This window comes from Perissodus microlepis, chromosome 20, assembly GCF_051167445.1.
Source record: "Perissodus microlepis isolate ML-2025 ecotype Zambia chromosome 20, ASM5116744v1, whole genome shotgun sequence".
Lineage (NCBI taxonomy): Eukaryota > Metazoa > Chordata > Actinopteri > Cichliformes > Cichlidae > Perissodus > Perissodus microlepis.
This window is the reverse complement of record NC_140480.1, coordinates 10991282-11007948: the sequence shown is the minus strand read 5'-3', so window position 1 is coordinate 11007948 and position 16667 is coordinate 10991282. Positions and strand designations below refer to the sequence as shown.

At 41.2% G+C, this 16667-nt stretch overlaps 1 protein-coding gene across 3 annotated transcripts; it reads left to right on the top strand.

Moving 5' to 3' along the window:
* Positions 1–602: 602 nt before the first annotated feature.
* Positions 603–16532, top strand: atp13a2 (ATPase cation transporting 13A2). Of its 3 annotated transcripts, none has more exons than XM_084917037.1 (29): positions 603–779; positions 4525–4601; positions 5012–5179; positions 5866–5924; positions 6035–6101; positions 6176–6255; positions 6421–6498; positions 6577–6646; positions 6837–6971; positions 7065–7131; positions 8006–8137; positions 8883–9044; positions 9313–9423; positions 9519–9565; positions 9647–9835; positions 9934–10140; positions 10322–10426; positions 10762–10918; positions 11039–11150; positions 11265–11389; positions 11528–11706; positions 12164–12256; positions 12339–12418; positions 12564–12716; positions 12857–12953; positions 14199–14422; positions 14570–14721; positions 14892–15064; positions 15998–16532. In XM_084917037.1, exons 1-29 carry the CDS (start codon positions 767–769, stop codon positions 16160–16162), a joined length of 3477 nt encoding a protein of 1158 aa, XP_084773163.1. In that variant the 5' UTR covers positions 603–766; the 3' UTR covers positions 16163–16532. The 3 variants fall into 3 exon arrangements, with proteins under 3 accessions (XP_084773163.1, XP_084773164.1, XP_084773165.1); XM_084917038.1 differs by lacking the exon at positions 603–779 and adding an exon at positions 2041–3905; XM_084917039.1 differs by lacking the exon at positions 603–779 and adding an exon at positions 2041–3910.
* Positions 16533–16667: the final 135 nt, after the last annotated feature.

Genomic DNA, 16667 nt, shown 5'->3' with positions numbered 1-16667 from the left:
AAAAAAGGCGCACACCTTTGACGCTGCGTTTTCTCCGTTTTTCTCGTCCACACGTAAATGCAAAAACGGAGTTTTCAAAAATATCTACACTGGCCGGAGTTTTTAAAAATCTCCGTTTTCAGTGACTAAAAACGCCGTTTACGTGTGGACGAAAGGTGCAAACGCATAGAAAAATCTGCGTTTTCAAAAATACCCGGGTACGTGTGGACGTAACCCAAATCTACGCCCTTTGATCCACCCGCCTCTACTCATGGCGATGGCTGAATACGATTGGTTGGTATTTATATTTAATTAAACGGGTTTTCCAATATTAGCTCATAGCATTTTATGTTATTTTTGGCCATTTAATAAAAATGTAAACCTGTCTTTTGTGTAAGGCCAAAGTTAATTTGTTGGATGCCAATTTTCTTTCTAGGGACATGTAATCATGACATGTTGTTTTTGTCATGATATGCGTGATCCACATGAACTGCACCTAAAACAACAACTGTTCACGCATATCATGACGGCTTTATTTGGGAAATGGGCAGATATTTGTGGTCCTTACCAAACCAGCAGTAAACATCACCGCTTCACGTACCACGCTCTTTAACGTAATGCTATTTCTGCGTCGTCACAATTTTGGACGAGGAGGCTATCCGTAGACATGTGTCATTGTAGTTTTGGTCGCTGCATGGTTTGAAAGAAGCTTTTATGACCGGGAGGAGGAAACTGTTTGTCATTAACATTATGATGGTATGAGAGGTATGCGCGATCTGACGACGGGATGAACAGGCGTGGTAAGTGCGGATGCTTTAAAGGGAACGTTTCCTGCAAACATACACACTGTGTTTGCTAACTGTTAGCCACAACTCTGTTATCTCGCCGGCTAGATACGGATAAATGTTGGCCACTGATGGCAAAAACTAACGGTCATCTTCTGTCAGCTTGCGTACTAAGGTCCCACTTTCTTATTTTTTTCATTTGATCGACTGTGTACTATGTCAGTATAGTGTCAACAAAGGACAAAGGGCTGCTAATAAAGATAAGCATCCAGAATTACTGGAAATTCAACTCTAATGTGAAGCGAGCCACCTTTCATTCCTTTATATTTTTGTAGGAAAATGGGAAAAAGGTGCAGCGATTTATCGAAAAATGTGCAAACGTAAATGAAAATACAGTATATAAGGCAGCAACCTAGTTTTTACAGTTCTAGCAAGCTAGGAAGTAACCTTTATTCTTCAGCACAGTCTGAACTCTGTTAGGCATCTTTCATAAAAATGTCTTTAAGTAGTCTTCAAGAATAGTTCTCCAGGCTTCTCGAAGAACATTCAAAGCTCTTCTTTGGATGTTGGCTGCTTTTTGTTCTGTTTTCTGTTTAGATGATCCCACATTGCTTCGATAATGTTCAGGTCTGGGCTCTGGGGACAGTCCAATTCATGACTGATAGTGTTCTGCTCTGTGTTTTTCTATAAATGTGTGCTTTTACTGCACTGGCCATTGCCATAAACCCACTGCCAATCAGACATTTTCAATTCTATGCATTGTATGGCGGGTCAAAATCTGATGGTACTTTGCTCCATTCATAATTCTATCAGTTTTGACAAGATCCCAACACCACTAGATGAAATGCAGACCCAACCATAACAGAAGCCCCACCCTGTAGACACTCATTGTTTACCTCTCTTCTCACCTCCTCCATACTTACTGACAACAGTCACTCTATAAGACCTGCTGCCACTGATTTTTCGGTCAAGTTCTTGTGAAATTTCAGCCAATAACATAATACCCTGTAGATGAATTAATGCTTATCCCTTTAGGCCTTTGCAATCTAAAGACTTCACCATTGCCCTACTTTTGCTACTTACAAAAGCACTACAGAAACTACTGTTTCCTCAATTTACTGTTACTTATGGTATTGCTGTTGTATCTGCTGCAGCTGCAAATACTAGCACTTGTGCTGCGTGTTAATAAGTTTGTGTGCCCTTTTGCAGTTTCATAAAGTATTGTTTGGGCTCCGAGTCAGTAAATTTCACTGCTGTTGTTGCTAAAACTGTTTCTAAGTTGCTAAGATGTAACAAAGGAATTTACTGGCCATATCAGGATGGCAAGGTTATCCTGTGGGTGTACGGGCTCTTGGTCCCGGCAGAAAAGCCCAGTATTGGGTTATTTAATTTCAAGGATTTGTTTTTGCATCCTCAGCTCAGATGACTGTCTTGTGTCTGTCTAGTCTTTTTTTTTTGCACACAGGGCATTTCCTTTTTGAGACACTGCAGAAATTTTACTCTGTGTAAGTTCTGTTTTATCGTGAAATTGAAAGTCTGGACTTTCTTAAGTTTGTGCACAATGTGCTCTACATTTTGTAAAGAGATGACACCTTACATGGGTGACATATTTGAATGAGTTGGTGACTCTTAACCGGATGAAATCAAGCACTGATTTTTACAAAGAAAATTGGTAGAAGCTGGTGAGTAGCAACATGTCGTTAAATGAGCCATTCCAAATAGTTAGGTACACAGAAAACCGTGGTGAATGACTTCAAAATCAAGGCCCACTGTGGTGAATGAATAGCTGATACTTTACAGGCTTCTTTTGGTTGAGTATGGCCTAGTTCGACCAAAGTGAGCATGTGATTTGGTCAAATTGCCCAACTTGGATAATCCTCCACATGACTGCAGTACAGGCATGGCAGAACAGATGACTCGGTTGTTTCTTGTGGTCAGGGTAGCGTGCGTGTGTACATGCGTGTGTCGTACATCATATTCTTATTATGAACATGCAGCAGTTATGGTAACACCCAATACAATCACTTATCATGCACAATACATTGTCTTAATGATAACTTGATACGTGCGTGTGTGTGTGTTTCTTGTTTTTCCAATCAATATCATCTTGGTCTTGAAGTGAAATGAGGTAAGCAACTGTAAGTCTTTCTAGACGCAAACCCTGGTAGTCAGGAGTCATGTTGAAAATTATTTTGACAAAGCACTGTCTTCAGTTTAATTATAATTTTAATAGAAAGACAGAAGTTTGATATAAACCAGTTAAAACATTTGGCTGTAAAAGGCATTTTTCCCCTTAAAAATGTAGATTTTTACCTCCGTAGAGTTTCTCTCTTTTGTTATCTGTGGCAATGTAGTTAAATGTAGTTAAGGTGTACTGGGACATAAACTAGATGCTTAGGTGATCTGGGAAAGGCGCAGATTAGCCCTCTGCTATCTCCACTTTGTCTTTTATCTTAGCAAAGCTCACGATAAGAAAGGCAGAGAGCAATTACTGTTTCTCAGCTAGCACTGTCCACAGTGTTGCAGCAACATCCAGTGTATTTTAAGATAGCTGGTGGCGCAAACAAGCACAGAAACTTAATTGTGTTGTTGTCTCTAACTGTTGCTGTGTGTGTGTGTGTGTGTGCGCGCGCGCGCGGGCGTGGGTATGAACCAGATTAACTCGTTCTTTTAGTTTTCAAACGAGGGAAAGCAGCAGTGTAATGTCTGTGCTAGAAAACAGCTGTGAGGTATTGAATGCCCCTCATACTGTGCTCAGGTGCGGTTTAATTACTGTGCCGTTCCCATGGTTACCTCACCCGGGGCGGTGGGCGGGCTGCACTCTGGCTGTTAGCTACCTTTATAATAATAAGATAATATTCCCCTTTCCCCAGTACATTTTTTAATGTAACTGTTCTGTCCATTTGTCCGCATGCGTAGTCCCAGATATGATAAAAACTAGATTAAAATAAATAAAAATGAACGTCCTGTCTGCAGTTATCCGGGTGACGTTTCGTGTGACGGGTTTGTTTCAGAAGCCGGTTAGACTCGTAGGTATGAAGAGCCCGGATCAGTGCAGGCTACAAGGAGCCGAAGCACCACTACAAGGTGGTCTGATCCGTAACTTTCGGGAAAAGGCTTAATTTTAATCGCGCTTTGACGGTAAGGTCAGTCTATTCCTTAATTGTGTTTTCAAAGTAAAGGAATGTGGTTTTCTTTTCGATACGAGCCAGCTGTTTGGAAGCGGAAGTAATAGCTTCGTTTATTGTGCTTTTGTTTTGATTTTCGCTGTTATCGGTATGAGTTTATAGCGAGCTTTTCACCTCTCTCGCGCTGTAAAGTTAATGTTTTCGTAAAACCTCAGAGTGTTTCCAGCTTAATGAGATGCGTGGATTGACTTCATTAGAGTTTATGGTGACTCTTGAATCTCCTAAAAATCATATACATTGTGATCTTACTTATTTAGAAGTACACAGATGAACAACTGTGACATGTTTTTACCCGCACTGTCCTGGACTGGAGAGCTCTCCCTGTTCAGTTTAGACTAAATTGCAGAGGCAAAACATTTTTTAATATTTGTATCTGAATTCCTGCTCAGGATGTCTCACATTAAAGAAAGTCTTCTTCAAGTTTGCGGCATGGACCTGACAAAAGCTTTGCACTGCGTTTTGTCAATATTGACTTTGAAGGTGTGTGTGTGTGTGTGTGTACGTGTGTGTGTTATGCTGCTCGGTTCATGTTAATGTTTTAACAGAGGCACCCTGCATATCCTGTTCTGTAGGTAGTGTGGTGGAGCCGCAGAGCGGACTCCCCTCACCCAGTCCTCGAGACCCCCTGCTGAGTCCTGACACACACATGGTAAGAACCTACTCAGTGTTTCTGATTCCTGTTGTGGTGTGTGTTGTTTGTTATCTAGCTGTGAGTTAGATAGATATAGAAAAGAAAAGGTTAAACTGGGGAAATCAAATGCTGTCTAAGTGAAAGTGCAGAAACTGATGACTTGATGTTGTGCCCAGCACCTGTCACCTGTAGATGCAGAACTTGCGTTGGTCTCTGTGGCCTTGTTATAAATAACTTCTCTCATTTGTGGTTTTTAGTATCACTTCCAAAGACAATACCTGACACAATCTGGCTTCCTACAGTGGCTGTTTAACATGCAATGCCAGCAATGATAAGTTGACTACATTTATGATAATGAACCACTGTGTGGATGTGAAAATGAGTCTGATTTTGAACCTGAAATCCTGTTTGGTTCTCTCTCCCACCAGGATGTTCAGGGGTATAAGTGGGTGCGCTGGCGGGTGTGGTTGTGTCGACTGGCTGCCCTGCTGTCCTTGGGGCTCCTCCTGCTTGTGTTTCACTGGCGCCCACGGTTTGGTGTCTTTGCCCGCTGCAAGTCCTGCCCTCTGGCTTTGGCGGATATTCTGCTACTCAGAGTGAGATAATCAAACAGTTCCTATGCTGAAGTAAACTCAACCTGATGGCTGGCATTATTATCACTGCCTATCACTTTGTTCCACATTGTCCTTGCAGGACTTAATCTAGGCTTCTTATTCCAAAAACTGGCTTGGTCATAGAATATTAGTATATGTATTATGTATAGTTGTTTACACATTCTCCAACAAAAGATTCCAGGAAGAAACAAAAATCCCTTTGGGGTTGCATCAGGAAGGGCATCCAGCATACTAGCGTAACTTTACGTAACTTTTTAAAAAATATATGCTCGCTAATATATGCAATGATAGTTCCATTCCAAGGTTTTAAATAGGGCGTCATCTCCAGCTTTGTATTCCTGGTGTCCTGCATTCACAGTTTGAAACAAGCTTTTTTAGCTCCTCTCTCATTAAGACCAGCTTCCTTTTACGCCAACTGTCTTCAGATTGGCTGCCAAATGTAAACAGAAGGTTTGAACAGCAGGTGGGTGAATCACTGAAGTACTGGAACTTTTTAGTGAAATACTCCTGCTTACACTAACCTGAACAGTTATTACTTTACTTTATTTTGTGATGTTCTGATCACCTAGATTGAATGGCAGTTTTCTGTTAGATACTTCCCGTCTTGCTTTAAGAAAGTGTCCAGTTTCCAACTCTAACTGGTGAATTTGTGTAACCTTTTCCTTCAGGACAGTTTTGGCCAGCAGCATGTGGTGGAGGTCCTTACAGAGGAGATGGAGGAGGGAAGGTGAACTACTTGTCTATATATTCACACAACACCCTAAGCCTTTCAACTGTGTACATGTATCTAAGAGAACTGTTAAACAAAACTAATTTAACTTGGTTGTTTCTTTCCAGTTTGGAGTTGCTTGGACAGTCAGAGGATACCGAATCCAGAGATACAGTTCAGCTGTACAAAGAGGAGGTAAAGCAGATGTTTCAGCAGAACCTTTTGTCCTGAACGGTACTTCTCCAAGATCTGACAGCTTTGTGTTGCAGAAAACACTGCTGCGGTACTACCTGTTTGAAGGACTGCGTTACGTCTGGGTGGATAGGAAAGGCGCGTTCTGTCGTGTTAGGTACGGAAAAAACTATAATGCAGTGGGATTCAACTAAACTAGACTCATGAGTTTGTGTGTCTTAAATAAAAAGAAGAACATACCCCCAAAACTCACTCTTTTAATAGTCTAATGCACTCGTTGTGTTGTGGAAAAAAAAAAAAGTGGATTTATTTGTTTTTATAGTGTCCTCAATGAGGACTGGACCTGCAATAACCTGCATGGCTCCCAAAAGGGACTGAGTCCCCTGGAGCAGAGCTTTAGGTAGGAAACACATGGACACAACACATTCCCTAATCTCAGAGGACCATGCTGAATAATCAAATGCACGATTTCTTTCAGGAGAACCATATATGGAACAAATCTTATTGATGTGCCTGTGAAGCCTTACCCAAAGCTGCTGTTTGAGGAGGTGGGATACATGATTACCTTCATACCGATTTCTTTTTCATTTGGCTTTTAAATATTTGATGTAATAATTTATTCAAAAAGCTCACACGATGCATCCATGCATATATATATATATAAAAATAAAAAAAAAATTTTTTATTTGATTTTATTTTTTTTTAACATATTTTTTCACTCTTTTTTTGTTTCTGTAGATCCTCAACCCATTCTATGTGTTCCAGATGTTCAGCATCATCCTCTGGACGGTTGATCAGTATTATATTTATGCCATATGTATATTTATTATCTCTGTCATCTCCATCAGTATCTCACTTTATGAGACCCGGAAGGTGAGCCTGTTATCAGAAACACACTGGAATTGTAACTGACTGTGTTTAAGCACAGAAACGAGAGAATAATGGTATTTATGTTTTTGTGACCAGCAAAGCATCACGCTTCGCAACATGGCCCAGCTAATCACAACCGTCACTATTCGCAGAAAGTCGGGAGGTGAGGGGTATTTTTGTTTGTTAGTTTGTTTTAAGCAGATGTTTTCTAATATGAATTTGCTTTTTTTTCCAGAAACACAATTATTTGTGGAATGTTTAACTGATTGATACTTAAAATAACTTTGACAGGAGTCCGCTAATGTAATTCATGTGAAGATGGAAGAGCAGTCGATATGCTCAATAAATAATATTAAAAAGTTTTAATTGTTAAAGCCAAAACAGTCACTGAGAGGAGCATGTTTATCAGTTAAAAACACTTCGATTTGCTGATGAGATCAAAAAATAGTGTTCAAACTAAATGAAACTCATTTGTGTCGGTAACAGTTGCTGACTCTTAAACCACAGATGCGCCCTGTTAAAACAGAATGTCAGGTCCAATCATTTGGACCAGTTGCAGTGTACAAGTAATTTGTTAAACGGTTTAACTGGCACATGCTTGTCCTCCCTTTATGGTCCTCTCTTTATGCACCTACGTGGACAAGGGCCTTGACAATGTGCTTTACCGGCTGTAGATGTGTAACTTTGTTATTCTATCTCATACACAAACATGTTCTACTAAGCATCGCTGAGTGCAAATAGAAAAACTCCCCAGGGAAACTTTAAGCTGTTCCCTTGAGGCAAAAACCAGCTGAGCTTTTTGTTTGTTTAACTAGTTTGCAAAAATATCCAGCAGCTATAGAAATGTAACAAAAAACGAGAGAGAGTGAGAAAATATAATTTGGTTCCACATTGCCTATAAGGTTACACAAGCAGAAACAGAGAAAAGTACTACATTAAGCACATTAGTGCAGGGCTGGTCAGTAGGTTTTTGATTCTGACTAGTCACTCCAGAAGCCTTCGCATAGACATCTGTACTGGACTGTGTGTTTTCTCAGAGGAGGAGTGTGTGAGTTCAGTGGAATTGGTCCCTGGCGACTGTTTGATCATCCCTCAGGAAGGTATGCTGCTGCCCTGCGATGCTGCCCTGCTGGCTGGGGAGTGTCTTGTCAATGAGAGCATGCTCACAGGTAATTAATTGACCTTAACAGCACCTAAAGACATTTTCAAACAGCCATTTTGAACTTTTCTAAGACATCCTGCAGATGTGCACGTGAGAGCAAATGTTTGGACATTTTATTTGCCAGTCTGTGTAATGTATGATAGCTCTGTGGCCCATATGATGTTTTAAAACAGGTAATAGTCTGATGAATTCGTAGATCCTGCATCATGCCTTCAGTGTGTTCTAACCAGGTAGCACCCTGGCCTAAACCAAACTGAGTCGTTCCAGTAGTGAGAATAAATGTGAGGCAGACAATTTCCTGCTTTGTGAGAGACGACAGTTTCTAACAATGTCCCTATGTAACTATCATAACCAGGTCCTGATCCGATTCTCCGCATCTGGAGTTAATGTGTGGAAAAACAAAATCGATTGGCTGTGCTGCTCGTCGTGCCCACAAGACTAATTTAAAAGTGTTATCAAGGCTAGAGTCAAGTCACATTTCACAACCTTGAGTGTGACTGAAGCAACAAATTGGCCATCAGAAGGGATTTTCTTCACTTCCAAACTACTTTACATGTCAGTGCTAGTTATTCAATGAATGTTTAGTATATGGTCTGTCCAAAAGAGGGTACATAACTTGCTTCAGACACATTTTTATTATTTGACCAACTAATGGTCTTGGCGCTTGGTCATAAAGGTGTGTTACTAATTCTTATTACAGCCTGACTTTTGAGGAATGTGTGCAGTAATCTGCTCTTGTCATCTGTGTCCAGGCGAAAGTGTCCCCGTGCTCAAGACTCCACTGCAGGCTAGTGATAGGAAGTACAGCTCAGACACTGAGCGCAGACACACCCTGTTCTCCGGTACGCAGCTCATTCAGGCAAAGGGAGGAAGACCAGGAGGCGGTGGGGCTGTTGCTGTTGTTACAAGCACCGGTGAGTAGAGAAACCGATGATGTGACTCGTTCTTTTAGAGTTTATTTTGCAAGTTGAAGGGACCCTGTGATGCTTTGACTCCATGCGGAAATATTTTTCACTGAGGCAAGACGGATCAGACTTTCCTGAAGTGATTAATAAATATGAGTGTAAAGAAAATATAAAAGGGTTTACAGTTGCAAATAATTATACATTAAATATATTTTGGCACTTAAACTGTTTATACACCAAGTGAAACCACTTCTGTTTGTATGTGGATTATCCGCAGGGTTTTTCACAGCCAAAGGTGACCTGATCAGCTCCATTTTATATCCTCAGCCAATCGACTTCCGCTTTTACCGAGATGCCGTCAAGTTCCTGCTCATCCTGGCTTCAGTTGGTAAGAGCTTTAACAGCAACCTGGTTATCATTGAGACATGAAGCCTTTTGACCCAATAACAAGTTTTTCCAATATTCCCCTATTCACTGCTGCAGCTCTCATTGGAACCATTTACATTTTTGTGGTCCTCTATAGATCAAATGTAAGTGGCATCTCTAGTGACTGCATGTTTTGCTCGCATAGTAAAATGCTATCACTGACATGTGGTTGGATGTGTATCCAGGTGACCTGGGCAGAGCTGGTTATTAGGAGTCTGGATATTGTGACCATTGCGGTGCCTCCCGCTCTGCCTGCTGCCATCACTACTGGCACAATCTACGCTCAGCGAAGGTTGAAGCAACGTGGCATCTTCTGCATCAGTCCACCGCGCATCAACATCTGTGGCAAGGTCTCACTCTTCTGCTTTGACAAGGTGAGGAGGGAGAGTGTTGCTAGAAGTGTGCTGTGTACATAGAGATGAACCACAGCTACTTTACATGTTGCTGGTGCTTTGTACATCTGTTTTCTCAGACAGGAACATTGACAGAGGAGGGTTTGGATGTGTGGGGAGTGATGGAGGCGGGGCCTGCCGGTTTTTCAGAGCTGGTGCCTGAGCCCAGGCTTTTGCCTCCGGGGCACCTGAGGTCTGGCTTGGCTTGCTGTCACACTGTTGCGCTGCTGCGCGGCCAGCTCCTCGGAGACCCTTTGGAGCTTAAGATGGTCGAGTCCACTGGTTGGGTATGTTACCGTGTTACTTATTTCAAAGTGCTTGAGCTTGCATGCATCTCATTTAAAAATTTGGATTTTTTTTTTTTTTTTTTTTTTAATAATTGATGAAATGTATGCTTGGAGGCTCTTTCAGTTTCACAATCTGAAAACATTAATGGGAATTGGAGTTCAGTTTTTTCTGATTTTGCAGACTCTTCAAGAGCCAGATGGAGATGGCAGTGTGCTAAATGCAGAGTTTGGAGGCCACAAAGTTTTGGCAGTAATGAGACCACCAGATCAACAAGCTTATGGAGCAGTGAGTATCCCTGTTATCACTGATACAGGTTGATCAGTAGGATTTATTAAAGCGAATGCTTACTGACTGTAAAGTTGTTATATGGGCAGCGGTATTTTTTTATTTTTTTTTCAAATAGTTGCTCCTATGTTTTGGCTGCTGATAATGAAAGATGTACTTGGTTTGTGCCTCTTTTCTAATGCAAGACAGTTGGAAAGCAGATGTAGCCAGGGCAGGTGGATAAATGAAAACGTGTAAGCTTAAGCAGTGTAATTTTTTTAGTCTGCTTTGTCTGTCATTTGGAAAGATCAAGAACTTGCCGAAAGTCTTCATTTATTCTTTCATTTTGCTCTCAGTCCACGGATGAGGCGATGGCCATTGTACAAAGGTTTCCCTTCTCCTCAGCCCTGCAGAGGATGAGTGTGGTGACAGTGACCCACGGGGGGCGCTCAGCTCTTGCTTTCATCAAAGGATCTCCAGAGATGGTGGCGAGCCTCTGCCAGACTCAAACAGGTTCAAAATTGACACGAATCATAACTATAGCTTTAGTGACATTTACTCACGTTTTGTTTTTTTGCAGTACGTTTTCCTATTTTATGACATTTGTCCAAAATGGAATGTTTGCATTTCCAGTTCCAGCACAGTTCTCCAGCAAACTGCACAGCTTCTCCAGTGAAGGCCTCAGGGTTCTCGCAGTCGCCTACAAGCCATTAAATGTGAACTCTAACTTAAGCACCATTGAGCGGTAAGAACATAGTCTATATTTCTGGCTTAATTGTGGCACAAAAATTTATAAATTTTTTTTAAAAATGATCTATAATAGTTTAATATGTTTGCTGATCAAGCTGTTTGTCCACAGAGGGGAAGTAGAGAAAGACATGCACTTCCTGGGTTTGCTGATGATGAAGAACTTGGTAAAGCCTGAGAGTGCCAAAGTTATCAACATCTTGAGAAAGGCGAACGTTCGCAGCATTATGGTCACTGGTGAGGAATGTTTTTGTATTCACCACTGACCGTGCAACTTATAATATTTCTTGCTATAAGATAGTAAGTTGCAGGAATTGACACAGATGGGTTTTTTAAAGTTTTTTTGTCCCATCTTGTGTGTCTTTTTAACCATAGGGGACAATGTTCTAACAGCAGTTAATGTAGCAAAAACCTGTGGGATGGTGGGATCTGACGAGAAGGTGATATTCATCACTGCAACCCCCCACACTGCCCAGTCCATGCCCACCCTGAGGTTCAGCCTGGAGGAGGAAGCGGCTCTTTCTGGCCAAAGTTCAGTAGAGGTCATCACTCAGGTTGGTCTTGCTTAAATGGGACACTCCACTCTGGATTGTACTCTGTTGCTAAAATGTTTGTTACAGTCACACTAGCAGCTATGAAATTATGAAACGGCTACATTGTGAAAGAATTCCTGTTGAAGTGTTGCTCACTGATGTCACGCCTGGTTTCTGTGTTTGTGCCTGTGGCCTGCAAAGATGGAAGTAAATGACCTCAGTGCTCAAGTAAAGTCGAGGACTCATATTGTTGCCTGGTTATAGTTCATTTTTAATGGAAGCAAATTTGTGCAGCTTTGAAGGCAAATGAAATGGTGTGATCTTCATCTCTCTCTCATATCAACACATTTCTTAACAGCTTGAATGCTTTCTGTTTCTATGACAGTTGTATGCATAACAAGTCCAGCTATGGCCTACTTTTTTCAACCGTCTGGATTCATTCGAGTTACTGTTACTGATGTCTCTCCTCCTCTCTCAGGGTTTGTATCAGGGTGGTTTTGTCTATCACTTGGCTATCAATGGCAAGTCCTTTGCTGTCCTCTGTGACCACTTCCCTGAGTATCTGCCGAAGGTAATGGAAACTGTGTAAACAGGAATACTTTGACAGTGCACCGCACTTGCACGCTAATGACTTTAACTTGCTGTCACTGCAGGTTTTGATGAGAGCCACGATATTTGCACGCATGGCCCCTGACCAGAAAACCCAGCTAGTGAAGGAGCTGCAAAAACTGAAGTGAGTGCAGTTTCTGCAGTGTACACAAACTAGAAAGGAGTTGACACATAAGGAGAACAAATGGGAAATAAAACAGAGTAGAAATATACTGAAAGAGAGTCATTTTTATAACATTAACTGTGAAATACTGCTACTGTTTCTGAAGCTACCGAGTGGGGATGTGTGGAGACGGGGCCAATGACTGCGGGGCACTAAGAGCTGCTGATGTCGGGGTTTCTCTTTCCGAAGCTGAGGCTTCAGTTGCTTCACCTTTTACTTCCAAAACTGAAAACATCAGCTGTGTGCCCCTGCTTATCAGGTAAAGACTGAGATTAAAAGCCTAGAAAACACAAAGCAGATGGGGGAAGTCTTTTTGAAAACCAACTAAACTTCTCATTTGTGTCTGCAAAAAGAAAAAGATCTGTACTTTTTTTTCCCCCCTCCTCTTTTTCCATTCAGAGAGGGACGATGTTCTCTGGTCACCTCCTTCAGTCTCTTTAGATACATGGCCCTCTACAGCCTCATTCAGTTCTGCTCCGTCATCATCCTCTACACGGTGAGTTTCAGCAGATCACAACTCCCTCATCTTTCTCTGCTTTGTCCCTGTAGATCACCTTAAACACGAAGCTGCAATTTATTGTCAACTTTTCATCCATTGTAGAAATAAACCAAAACATACATTTTATGGATAAAATGACTGAAATAAACTGAAAATTTATGAAAATATGTGTATAAATAACTCATAATAAACGTTACACATGTTTCAGATAAGCAAAGACAAAGATAACACAAAACGTAGGTGTAATGATACCTACATTTTGGTAGGTCTGGATAGCCAAAAGCTATCCAGCTATCCAGACCTACCTGGCCCTGTGGGAAATGGTTATTGCCCCCTCTTCATCCCACTCTCTATATTAATTTTGAATTAATGTGATTAACTGCATTTTTTATTTTTATTTTTTTTGAACGATGAGTTCAGTTTCACACCCAGGCCTGATTACTAGCAGACCTGTTGGATGAAGAAATCACGTGACCTGTTTGACAAAGCGAAACAGGCAAAAAGATCTCAAAAAGCAGCTTAAAAACAAATTAATCAACATCTATCAGTCTGGAAAGGGTTAAATATCTGATGGTTTGGGACTCCAGGGATCCACAGAGAGAGACATGATCCACAAATGGAGAAAACTCGGAACAGTGGTGGACCTACAGTGGCAAGCCTACCAAAAATACTCCAAGAGCTCATTGAAAGTCATCCAGGTCACTCATGCTGGAAAACCCTCCGCTTTGGCTGAATGAAAGCAGTTCTCCGAAGAAAAGTTGAGCAAAGTTCCTCCACAGCGATGTGAAACATTCATTGCAAGTTATCACAAATGCTTGATTGGACTTCTCGCTGCCAAGGGTGAAACCCCCCCCCCAAAACAAAACGGTACAACCTGGTCTACAGGTAGTGAGAAACGAATGTTGCCAAAAATTTTAATAAAACGGCATGAGCCAAAGCACACTGCATTCTGTTCAGCTCTCCTCAAAAAAAGCAGTTTTAACTGTTATTCTTAGAAGCAAATGGAAATGACTATGTGTATGTGGAGCTCAAACTTTAAACTTTGGAAAATGTTCTTTCACTTAATATTGAACACTTTGGTAGCCCATAAGATGTGACCTGTGCAGTCTCTTAATACCAAATGCCAAACAGAACCACAGTTCGGTTGACTTGATCTGCATGAAAACAAAACAGAATCCTAAATCACACAGGTTTGTTTTGTTTTTTTTCTCCCCTAAATAATCATTCTTGGTGTGTGTCCAGGTGAAGACGAGCGTAGCAGACCAGCAGTTCCTGTATTGTGACATTCTTCTGGTGACTCTGCTGGCCATTGTGATGGGAAGAGGAGGCCCTAGTGAAGAGCTGCACCCTTCCAGACCCGCGGCTAGTCTGTTGGCCCTGCCTGTACTGGGCAGCCTCTTCATCCACACCTGCATGATTGCTCTGGGCCAGCTGGCTGCGCTCTTCATCACAACCTCAGAGGAGTGGTCAGCAAAATAGCTTTTATTTCTCATCAGACTGCCCTCAAGAAAACTGTTTACGTTGACTTCTGTGTGTTCAGATGCAGATTTAGAAAAAGAGCATCCCACGTGTTCTGCACTTTAACTCTTATTTGTCTCCTCCTTCATTTTTAGGTATATTCCTCTCAATGCGACTGAGGTCGGAACAGCCAATCTGCCAAACTTCGAAAACACCTGTGTGTTTGACATATCAGGTTTCCAGTACATCATCATGTCAGTGGTGGTCACCAAGAGCTACCCCCACAAGAAACCCCTCTACCACAACAGTGAGTCAACATGTTCAAATGCCAAAGGAGGATGATTTCAGTTTGGGAGGGCGATACATTTGGACAAATTTAGAACTATTCATGAAAGTCATACTGAGTTCAACATTAGTGAAACTTATCACTGATGCAGGACAGTTGAGTCACAAGTGTTTTTTCTCTCCTTTTCCCAGTGGTTTTCCTTATCCTGCTGTTCGTCCAGTTTGGTGTGACGACCTGGCTGGTGTTGTATCCTGGGGCTGTCTTTAGCCGGTTACTTCAACTGTACAACATCTCTGACATGAATTTTAAATTGCTGCTCGTTAGTCTGGCTGCTCTCAACTTCCTCATTTGTTTTGTCGTGGAGGTGAGTGATTTGTACGGAGCTTCCCAGATTCCCTGTCTGTTAAACTACGCAGCAAAATCAACGAAATCAAACATCTTTAAAGTGGCTGTGATAGAAAGCTCGTAATATTCTAAAGTGAGCATGTTTGCTAGAATAAGGCCCTACTGTAGACTTTCATTTTTTTTTTTTATTATAGCACATTTTAAAAGCAGCAGTGCTGACCAAAGGAGTGATGTGACCATGCTTTCTGATACCTGTTAAAAGATGCACAGCAGCATTTGACTAACTACACGTAGTCCACTCTAGAGGTGTTGAAGGCCTGAATAAAGAAGATGGGATTTTTCTTTAGCGAATGGATGTAACTGATAGAACATTATTTAACAACTGTGGCCACATTTGTTAAATAAAATAGAGAAGCATCAAAAAAAAATTAACAGTGAGGGAACAATAAGAAGCAAGAGGGCACACGGTATCACAAACCTTGACATCTTGTAGACTGTTAAACGGAGGCTGCAGTGGGACAGAGGGATCAAATTAAATGGGGTAATAGCAATAATGATGCTTTAAGTGAGATACGGTACTGTGCAAAAAGTCTTCACACTTCATTTCCTTATACTTTGCTTTCAAGGAGCCAGGCTTGTTTTGCAAAGTAGGTCTTGAGCAATAGTTCAAGACTCTGAAGTTCTTTCAAAATTTTCTTTGGACAGACTTGCTTTTTTTTTTTATTAAAAAAACAACAACAAACTTCTCTTTATAAAAGAAGTGCTGGGTCTAAAAAGTAACTTGTATTAGATGAACATAAAATAAACAGAAATCCAGCTAAGACCTGAGACAGTAATAATTTGTCATTTTCTGAGCAAAATATAAAGGATAAGGGTGCCTCAGTACTGTTGTGCAGTACTGTATATCAACAGATTCCCTGAATTCTACCACTTCCATGTTTTTTCCTCCCAGGTGCTGATAGACCTGGGTCTTTTGAACTGCCTTCGACTGCTGCGAGGGAAGCGTCCGTCTAAGAAACAGTATAAACAGCTGGACTCTCTTCTGTCAGACTCTACATCATGGCCGCCTCTCAATCAAACTCTGACTCCCACAGATACAGTTCTGTGCTGTAGCTAGCATCTGCTTGGCCTTCTGTGACTGTAATCTGAGCCAAACTATGCCACAGATGTCCAAACTACATCCCCAACTTGACCAACAATGCAAAGTCTTCAATAATAAACTATTTTTATTTAAGCTGCGTGTTTTTAACAAGTTATTTCCATGAGTTTAATGTGTTTTCCAATGCAAAGCACTGAACGTAAACATTTTTTTTTCCAAATCATTTTATTAAAGTATTTACAGGCAGTTTGTGTTCGCACTTGGCTAAACCCGTCTCCTGCTCTGTCGTTAGAATTCCTGAACAAAAATCGCTTACCAGTACTGTGAACTCACCCTCAGTTTCTTGAAATACAGTAACACAACCAAAAAAAAAAACCCAGGAAGTAAAGATGTGATACAGGAGGCACAAGCTGAATTCAACCACTGTAAGAACTTTTTGTGTTTATGTCACACCATTTAATATGGCTTTGAAATCTCCTCTGTTTCCAAAAAAAAAAAAAAAAAATCTATTGAACACTATGGT

What these genes read in the sequence shown, in the direction of transcription:
- atp13a2 (XM_084917037.1), top strand. An exon ending in TGGTCCTCTATAGATCAAAT is followed by an intron (nt 9,566 to 9,646) that starts GTAAGTGGCATC and finishes ATGTGTATCCAG; the next exon opens with GTGACCTGGGCAGAGCTGGT. An exon ending in ATCACAACCTCAGAGGAGTG is followed by an intron (nt 14,423 to 14,569) that starts GTCAGCAAAATA and finishes CTTCATTTTTAG; the next exon opens with GTATATTCCTCTCAATGCGA.